The 10,095-nt window shown below is 39.8% G+C and overlaps 1 protein-coding gene across 1 annotated transcript; it reads left to right on the top strand.

Moving 5' to 3' along the window:
• The first annotated feature begins 2,015 nt into the window (after positions 1–2,015).
• Ccdc179 (coiled-coil domain containing 179) lies at positions 2,016–8,347 on the top strand. The gene is made up of 4 exons (XM_005401737.1): positions 2,016–2,144; positions 2,690–2,734; positions 4,554–4,658; positions 8,198–8,347. Exons 1-4 carry the CDS (start codon positions 2,100–2,102, stop codon positions 8,207–8,209), a joined length of 207 nt encoding a protein of 68 aa, XP_005401794.1. The 5' UTR covers positions 2,016–2,099; the 3' UTR covers positions 8,210–8,347.
• Positions 8,348–10,095: the final 1,748 nt, after the last annotated feature.

Here is a 10,095-nt window from a genome sequence, read left to right as displayed (position 1 = left end):
AGCTATTACCTGTAACCTCTAAATCCACGCTTCTGTAGTCCTTACGAAGTCAAGGTTGATGTTATGCATATTTAACTTCTCTTTAGAAAGTAAGAGCTGAAAATTTGGCTAGCTACTGTCCTGGAAGGTTTAGCCAATCAAGGATATTTGAGAGACTAACGAGCAGGTGGCGGGGGAACGGGGCCTTCATTTTTCCTGGTTTTCCTAGCAGGGGCATCTTAGGAATGACACTCCCCTTGGCAGTAGCAAACATTTCCATCAGCAGTTGTTTCCAAGACTTTCCACCCTGCCTGATTGGGTTTATTGCTCTTCCTTCATCACGCCGGCCCATGCCTGACAGCACCTGGCTTGGCCACCTTCTCACCTCTGGGACAGCTTACCCAGCTCCCTCAGTTTAAAGGGGGAGAGGTTTAGGGTGGCTCTCGGTTTCAGCTCATAGTTGGCTTGCTCCAAGGCAGAGACAGAGGATAACTGGTGGGCATGGTGGAGGAAAAGGATCTCATACCACTGCAGCCAGGAAGTAGAGAGAGAAGGGAGGAGCAGGCACAAGAATACAAAAACACACCCTTCCAGGTCATATGCCCAGGGACCAGGCCCTTCTGACCGGGCCAGGCCTGCTAACAGTGCACTTAGCTCTGAACTCATCCTTGGGTTAATTCATGCTGAGTGCAGTGCCCTCATGAGCCAATCTCATTCAAAAGCCCACCTCTGAACACATGAGACTTTGGGGGACGCTTTTGCTATTCTAGGTCTGTTCTGGGAAGGAACAGTTTTGCAGGGAGATCTACGAGGAGGCTCCCAGGAGGGAAACGACATGGAAACGGGAATGGGAGACATTTGTTTGAGACAAGGAACAGCACACGAGTGTTTTCCATTTCAAGGAGACTATGGGGAAAGGATAATGTGGCACAGACCCGGTCACAGGCTAATGGGTGGTGAGGAACCGAGCGAGCTCTAGTGGGGCCTTTCAAAGCAGTTGGTGCACGGCCCTGTGACTAAGAGCGTACATGCCCAAGAGCCAGACTTGCTGGCTACTTGCTAACTGCACGCGGGCAAGTGATTGAACACCACAGCGCCTCACTTGAAAGATAATTGTGCACTTACTTCCTCAGGTTGTTTGAAGAACTGATCAGTTAATGTATACATAACTTTGCCCAGCACTGCTTGGCACAGTTAGCTCTATCTGTGTAGCTCGTTGTCAGTGCATGAGGGATTGTCCAACCGGAAGTGACTCAGACACGGAGGTTCAGAGGTTTCACCCGAGGAAGGACTCTCTGAGGGCACTCCTGCCTGGTGCAATAAAGTGCAAATGCAACACGAAAGCAGTAATGAGTGATGGTGGGGGCCCAGTTATCATTTCTCATTTAGGAACCCAAAGGCGGGGTCACTGCCAGCGTTCATTTAATTTTACATAAACACGAAGCAAATCTGACAGGTTCTCAGTGTAAAATGAAATATAAAACTGTTCTTAATGGTGGTTTTTTCTTCTTGTTTTTTAATACTATTGCTATACGGGACTGATGCAAAAATAATAAAAGCAGGATGATCTGTGGTAAACTCTGAGGATAAGGTTAGGACTCTAATTCCTGATTTACCTTGGGATGAAAGCTGCAACCTCAGATTATGATAAAGGCTGACATCTTCAAATGCCCCCCTGCAACCCGCGCCCCACCCTGCAGCCCGGAATAGGTAGACAGTGGGGCTGGCTCAGCTGGAAGCCCAGCTGACAGGTAGTGGGGCGACCGGAGCTAAGAAGGCCGAGCACAGGTAGGCTGAGGTGATAAACCGCGGTCTCCCTGCTAGTGCTCCATGGAGAACAGAGGCCAGGCAAGGCAAGATGCGAAATGGGACCGGCGTGGTTTTCTGAGCAAGAACAGGAAATGGGCAGTTGTGGCGATCTGACATTCAGAACACAGGCACTCTGGGGACACGGCGGGGCGTTGCCTTCCGAGTTTGGGACCCAGGGTGGGGCGGGGCCCGCGCCACGGACAATGAGCATTGTGACAGTGCCAGGTGGGGCGGGGCCGGGGGCCAGGAGGGGCCAGGCTCGCTGAGCCCCTGGCAGGCAGGAGGCGCCCAGGGGCGCTGGGCTCTGCAGCATGTGTCTGCGCGTTCGGGACGATGAGCCCTCCCAAGTCTACCCTGTGAGTGTCCCGAGGGCCCTAACCCCGTCCCCAGCCCTGATTCCCAACCCTGCGATGTGGAGATTACCGGATCAAAATGGGGTGGGGGTGTTTAAAGGATGATTTAGAAATCCGAGTAAGAGGTGAGATCTTCATAAATTCACAGCCAAGCCCCTTGAGCCTCGCTACTTCGGTCACCCCAGATTTCCCAGGTACCGGGTCCCTCCATGTAAAGCAGGGGCACCACCAGAATCAAACGCCGCTAAGAGTATGACTTTTACAATAAAATTTTTGTACACCCTTCCCCTGCAGAGCAAATCTTAGTCATCCACCTGTCCTCTGTAGTTTAGTTCAGAGCTGGTTCTCTTCTCTCATTTTACTGTTTCCATTCTCCAGCTTCTGCTTTAGCTTAGATTGTTCTTATTGTTATCCTGTTTTTGAGATAGTATTCATATATTACTTAAATAAAAGTGCAACACAAGCCCCCTGTTAGAAGCATCCATTCCTCTGCCGTGTCCATACTTTGATGTGTTTACATGTGCATTTTAATTTTGCGTATCATGCAGGAAGGACCAAGACACCCTCACCCTTCAGAGCTCACTGCCAGACAGGTAATATTCAAATAGTTTAAATTCCGCTTGCTTCCACACTGTGCTTTTGACTTATTCCTTTATGGACTTGTTCCCCAAGGAGTAGAACATTGTTTTTTCTTTTTGTTTTGTTTTTGGTACCAGGAATCAAACTCAGGACCTTGTGATTTCCAGGCAGGTTCTGTGCTGCTGAGCTATATCCCCAGCCCTGAGCATTGTTACTAATTAGACATTTCCATGATATCTTTCTTAATACTCTGGGATCTTGACGGGACTGCCGGAATGGGTCCTAATGAGGGTAAAATAAATGGCTTATATTGTCATGTTAAATACAACATTTGATGCATACACAAATACATATATGCATGAATAGCATTATAACCTATAAAACACAGTAATGCAACATACTTCCCCTTTAAGAATGAAACCATTCTTGAACCTGTGTAAGGGTCTCCTCTCTATTTTACCTCATTACATCTCTCTTACCAGAGACAACTACTATCCTGAATTTCATTTTTATCCATCTCTTCCATTTAATAGGTTTGTCACATGTGTGTCTCTGTATGTGTAGCTTTGTTTCAGTTGCTTTTAAATTTATAAGCATGCAATCATACAAAATTCAGTGTGTCTTTTACTCTTTCTTCCCAATATTGTTTCCCAAAGCTAGTCCATGTTGGTGTGTACACTTGCATTTCCTTCATTTTCACTGCTTTTCTTTTTTTTTTTTTTTTTTTTGGTTTTGGTTTTTTTCTGGTGAGGAGAATCGAACTCACGACCTTGCGCTTGCCAGGCAGGCGCTGTGCCGCTGAGCTAAATCCCCAGCCCCTTCACTGCTTTTCATTATCTCATTGTAGAACATGTCACAGTTCCTTAATCTTCTCTCTTATTCACGAGCACTGGGTCAGTTCCTCTGTTTCCTACGATGAGCAGCGCTACTGTGAACACCTAGTACATTTCTTTTTTCCCCATGTAAGAGAGGTTCATTGGATTATTTAGGCAGGATGCAATATAGAATATAAGGAAAGCATATTTTTCATCACTTTAAAAACAATGCCACGTTCTTTTTAAGCAACTTATACTAATTTACATTGCTGTTGGCAGTAAATAAAAGGGTTCTCATTTTTCATGTTATTTGTTTAGATACAGAGTCTTGCTATGCAGTTCAGGCTGTCCTTGAACTTGCCGCAAGCTTCTAAGCATAAGCCACCATACTCTCTTTCTCATATTGTCTTTTTCACACTGTATTTTATCACCTTCAAAGCATTCTAAGTACTTGTGATGCCATACAATGGAGACATAAAAAGCCATGTATAAAATGCAACGTTGAAGAGGGATGAGTAATTACTTGCTTTCTTATTTTTACAATGATTTTAAATACTATCGCATTTAAAATGAACTTAAGCACACATATCCACGAGTCTGGATTTAAAGAAATATGCACAGTGTAGAAGTAGGAATCAGGAATAGCCTCCTTTGAAAACACTGCTGATGCTGTAAGTTTTACGGGCGTAAGGGGGAGGCGTTTTTGTTTGTTTTGGATTTTTGAACAGAGTATTGCTCTGCAGTTCAGGCTGGCCTTGAGCTCACTGTCACCCAGGCTGGCCTCGAACTTGTGGTGATCCTCCTGCCCCAGCCCCCTGAGTACTGGGATTACAGGAAGTTTTCTGTTTGTTTAATCTGCCCCTCACACACTCAAAGGAAAGGGATTTGTCTTCTTCTGTCAGCTATGCAAATCATGTGCCATGTTATCTCTTATTGATACAAAACAAAACATAATCAGTATGTTTGATGTGCATGTTATAAAGAATATGATCTGGTTTTCTTTCTGTCATTCTCGTAGTCTGCAGATAAGCGCATTCTTTACTTGCGCAACCTGAGGAAACAGAAGAGGAAATTAAACAAGCAGTTTATGAGACCAGCTCCCACTCCAGAACCAGGGCTCCTGGTAAGTGCGCAGCTGTCACCAAAGTAAACAGGTCCCTATCGCGAGTGACAACCTCATTTCGTGCATAGCAGCATTCACTCTAAATTTTATTTTCCCCTTTCCCATGTAAAATGTGCAATTTCAGCCTGAGAAAGTACCTTAAACCTCTTCTCCTCAAGCCCTCGCTATTTAACTCTCCTTTCCAATTGTTCCCTAGAGGTAATGTGGTTTAATGAAAAATGATGTCACCTTTGAAATCACGTTTTGTTGGATTCCAGTTGTGTTTGCCATGGGTTTGTACACTGTCCAAGCTTATTCACTTCAATCTTTGGGATCATATTCTTTGAAAAGTAAATTATAAAATCTCCTGATAAGTAGTTAGTTAGCGCAAGGTTCAACACTTGAACTATCAGGTAACTAGAACAATCACAATTTATTCCACTGTTGTCAAGGACTTCAAAATTCTAACATTATGATGTGTCCAGGAGCCTTTTGCACGTGGTAGTAATTTATATTTTTGTAACTAGGCAGAAATCCATGACACTGCTACTGGAAAGTCCTTCAGATAATTAAGGATCACTATAACTTTCCTCTAATCTCTGCATTTTCTTCAGGGTAAAAGTCCAGATTCTCCATTTATCTTTCAGTCTACTGGTGACCCCTGATGTTATTCAGCCAATCTCCAGGATGATGCTTACATTTCCTCTAGAGCTACACTTACTTTCTAGAAATTGTTCCTTCTTACACTGTTTGTATTCTGATTCACAATGTATTTTCTGTGTCATATCCATGTTGAGATGGGGTTCATTTGATGAAAAGGTATTCGAATTTTCATCTGAATATGACCTTACTTAAATTGAGAATAGTCAGTCTCAGTGCTTCTCAAATGTGATCAAAGACCAATTGCACTTGATTGTTTTGTTTTGTTTTAATCTTAAAGCCATTGTGGACTGATAATTTTGTAAAATGAAAACAACATATCCTAGCACTACCAAATTTTTATAAATGATTATTTATCATTTCTTTACCAACTTTGGTCTCCAAATGACAATGAAAGCGAGACTTGCACCAGAATCTAGACCACACTAAATGACACTGTTTGAAACTGCACTGGTCCTTCTTCCTTTGCCTTTTCTTCTTTTATAACTTTTGCAAGTTGTTTGGTTAGAGGCATCATCATTATGAATACCTCTTTATACACTTTTCTGCTTAAATTGATTTTTGACTTCAGAAAAAAATACAGTAACAATAATAAACTACTCAAGGTGAAACTAAAGGCCTCTATTTATAAAATATCAGGGGGCTGAAGATTTAGCTCAGTGGCACAGCACCTGCATGGCAAGTGCAAGGTCATGAGTTCGACTCCCAGTACTGGAAAAAACAACAAAAACCGAAAAAGATATAAAATATCAATGAATGGGCAGGGCCTACAGCATAGAAGGTGCATGATATGACTGCAACACCAAGTTTGAAAAGAAATTTGAAAAGAATATTTTTGATTTTGTGTATTTAGTCCACATCACAAAAGTGTCTTCCTAATATATTGCCATTTGTATATCCCAATGGATAATAAAATTATCCTGAAATTTTGTTTTAGAGTTATGTCCCTTCCAAACAGCTCCATGCAATCTTTGCATTCCACTTACTCTGGACCTGCAGCTCGTTTCATTCTGAGTGATTTCAAAGCTCCCTGACTTTTATTTATTTATTTATTTATTTATTTTATTTTATTTTAAAAATGAAAAAGCTGACTAAACAACAATGAAGACAAAAACAAAACAACACAAAAACAACAAAAATGAAACATGACCTCCAGACAAAATGATAGAAATTTATAATGGCTGCTAAATTCCATACTGTTATCTTCAAAAAGTTGCTCAGTCCATTAGACGTAAGAATGTAAGACTGATCAAACAATCAAAAACAGTAGCAAGTAAAAAACAATAAAAATAATTTTAAAAGCACATTAGAAATGATGCAGAGCTTCACCATACAAAAGGGTAGGCATTCAACAATGGTTCTTATACCGCATATTGTTTTCAGATCAATTACCAAATTCAAGCATGCAAAATTGGTCAAGAAAAAAAGAAAATTTTAAGCATTGACTGTTCCTCTCAATAAACTACAGACATTAGCAATACACCTATTCCAGCTATCCTTATATATACATACAAATTTTGTTTGTCATTTAAGAAAAAAAATAACAAAAACAAATACATAAACAAAACATCCTAGAGAGCAATAAAAATGATACAGAATTTCAAAACATGGTGATAAGATATTAACAATGGTTGTTATACTACACAATGTCATCTTCAAAATGGCTGCACGTATAACCAGACTCTGTGACTTTTAATAGATACAAGATGCTTCCTCAATCACAAAATGTAAGAGCTGGAAAAGAAAATCACTTTGCTTAACATTTATGTCACATTCATTATAATCACAAATAACCTCGACCTTTTTGGAACTGGCTTTCTAGAAATTATTCCTGCTTTCAGCGTTTGTAGTCTGATTCACAGAGACATTTTTATATCATATCCATGTTCAGATAGGATTTATTTGATAAAAATGTTTTCCAGCTTTCATCTGAATATGACCTTACTTAAATTTAGAATAGTATTTCTCAGAAGAAATACAGAAGCTCCATAAATATATGAAAAAGTGTTCAACATCCCTGACCATTAGCGAAATAAAAATTAAAACAACACTGAGATTCCCTCTCACTGCAGAAAGAACGGCCATCATGAAGGAATCAAATAATAACTGATACTGGTGAGGCTGTGATGAAAAAGGAAAGATCCTACATTGCTCGTGGGAATGTAAACTAGTTACCACCGTTCTAGAAGACAGAGTGGAGGCCTCAAAAACCCAAATTTGAAATTCCATCCAGTTACTCTCCTGCTAGGTATTTTCACGAGAGGAAAAGACAGCATATTACAGGCATACATGCACTCCTATGTTTACAGCAGCACAATTCATAACAGCTAAATCTTAGAAGCACCTTAAATGTCTATCGACAGACACATGGCTAAAGAAACTGTGGTGTTTATACACAATGGCGTACCGCTCTGCAATAAAGAAAAACTTGAGTCATTTGTAGGAAGATGTATGCGCCCTGAAAACATAATTTTAAGTGAAATCAATTGGTTGCACAAACTTAAATACCATCAGGTTTCTGTCATGAGAAATCCTAAGTATAAATAACGTAAAGAGTAAAATAAAAGGCAGATAAAAGGAAACAAAGCAGATAAGTATAGTGCAAGTGGGAAACGGACTCAGACTTGGAGAGAGAGGGGAAAGGAAGAGGAGATATAAAAGAGAAGGAAGATGTGTCCTGTACATGTACCAAAGTTCCACAGTGAAAGTAGTCATTACGTATTGCAAACGTGTGAATAAATAAAACAAGAATAGTGTTTGTAGCTACTAAAGATTGTTATATGTGATGCTATTTGCATAAAAAGGCTGGCTTCATCTGGATAATCTGTAGTTGTATGACCTTTTTCTATATACTACATTTTAATTGAACTTCTTTTGTGTCTTTTATTTTTTTTTTCTAGTGGCCACCTTGATAAAGCTGGTTGTCTATCTGGAAGAAACCATGGACTTTTAACATCAAGTGGCATCTCATGGTTTGACTTCGTTGAAAAATAAAGGGCATAATCTGCCATTTCAGCAAAATAAACACAGTGCAAGCATTTAAAAACCAAGCTAAAGGCTCTCAAATTTTATTAGATACCATACATTATCACCTTTTTTTTTCCTGTTGTAAATTTCAGATTGTCTGGTTTTTTTAAAAAAATACATGTATAGGCTTTTGAAAATAACATACTACTTATCTTTACATTTTTAAACTTGACTTATTTAGATATTAAGATTTATGCTTTAACAAGAGGATAGATTTCTATTGCATTATTCATAATGACTTGTGGTTAAAAATTTTTAAATATTCTTCAACAGTCCTGCAAGAAAGTTTTCACACAACTAAAATCTCTGTTATGTGTTCATATTACAAATAAGGAGTAGTGTATCATTTCCATTAAGGTAAAAGCTGAATGCTAAATTAAAATTTTAAATTTGTGTATAAATTATATCTGTCTTTCTAAAATGCTGAAGTATATAAGTAATCTCCAAGTTGCAGATGGTATCATCACAATTGTCTTCTAAATTAAAGAACTACCAACTATTGTATTAATGCAGTGTATTCTGTAACTGATTTTCAGCCTCCAGTGTGCCGTGTAAAGTGAAGCTCAGGGAATTCTGCTATTAAAAAAGATGAAAGAATCAAGAATACAGCCCACTCCAAGGAACCAGGAGATAAGACAAAATATTAAAGATAATGGTTTTCAGAATTTGAATAATTTTTTTTTAAAAAGGAATTATGAGATAAGAGAAATAAGGATGGTGAGACCTATGATTACCTCATTTACTGTCTGGAAGACTATTCTATATCATGATCCATGGGGATTCTACGCAGAACACGGTGACTCTCCTGAGTTGACGTGGAGTTGTGGAAGAGAGGTAGGACTGAGGAAGTCTCACTAGGTGGAAGTTGTATGGAAGAATTATAGTGAGTGAAGACGATGCAAAGAACAGTATGATCTTCCTATTGTTTGCCTGGGGTCTGCCGACAGCTAAGCTGCCTGTGCATGGCTTAAATTGACAATGTCAGACTTGTTTGCTTCCTGCACAAGGCCAGGAAGCGAAGGGCTGGCTGGTTATAACCCGACCAGTCTCCTGCACTCACACTTAACACACACAGATATTTGAGTATTGACAAGACAGCATGCAGAGACCCGTGTACATATGTGGCAGTTAGTGCAGACACCACAGGACTTGTCCCAGTAGTAAATTGCTACTCTAGGGCCAGCCTAAGGTAGCTTACTGACTTTGAAATAGAGGAGTCTTCCATTACGCACCACCAACACATTCTCAACCCCTCAGTAGATACCAGAACTACATTTGATACTGAATCGTTGATAAACCATGCTTTCTTATACATATGTTTCATGTGATAGATTTAATTTATAAATTTCCAAAGAGATTAACAACAAAAGCTATTCATAAATAGAACACAACACAATATACTGTAAAAATATTATAAATTATGGTCTTTTTCTCTCTCTGGAGAGAGTGAAGGCAACTATAAACATTTTCAAACCACAGTTTCATTTCTGTTGCCCATGGATGAGCACAGGCAACAGAAATTGTGATGAGACGGGGAACAAGCGGAGACTACTGTAATGGGACTTGTCCACAAGTAAGTGTCTATTGGAGTAAACATCCATCCCTGTCCAGGGTGAGCAGGTCCCCTGAACTAGGTGCCTGCAGACATATAAGAAAAGTAAGAAAAAAATCAAACCAAGAGAGCCAAAATCCTGTGATCAGGTGCTAGCAGCCTCTAGGACTGACTCCTGATTACCATCTTCAGTAACCATTTTTTTTTTTTTTTTTTTTT

The sequence above is a fragment of the Chinchilla lanigera genome, unplaced genomic scaffold, assembly GCF_000276665.1.
Source record: "Chinchilla lanigera isolate Chin_1 unplaced genomic scaffold, ChiLan1.0 scaffold00075, whole genome shotgun sequence".
Taxonomy (NCBI): Eukaryota; Metazoa; Chordata; class Mammalia; order Rodentia; family Chinchillidae; genus Chinchilla; species Chinchilla lanigera.
This window is presented reverse-complemented; position numbering and strand designations above follow the sequence as displayed.

Excerpts from the sequence above, each read along its gene's own strand:
- Ccdc179 (XM_005401737.1), top strand. The coding sequence starts at position 2,100 with ATGTGTCTGCGCGTTCGGGACGATGAGCCCTCCCAAGTCTACCCT. Across the intron at positions 2,145-2,689 it reads AGCCCTCCCAAGTCTACCCT|GAAGGACCAAGACACCCTCA; the intron begins GTGAGTGTCCCG and ends CGTATCATGCAG. Across the intron at positions 2,735-4,553 it reads CAGAGCTCACTGCCAGACAG|TCTGCAGATAAGCGCATTCT; the intron begins GTAATATTCAAA and ends TCATTCTCGTAG.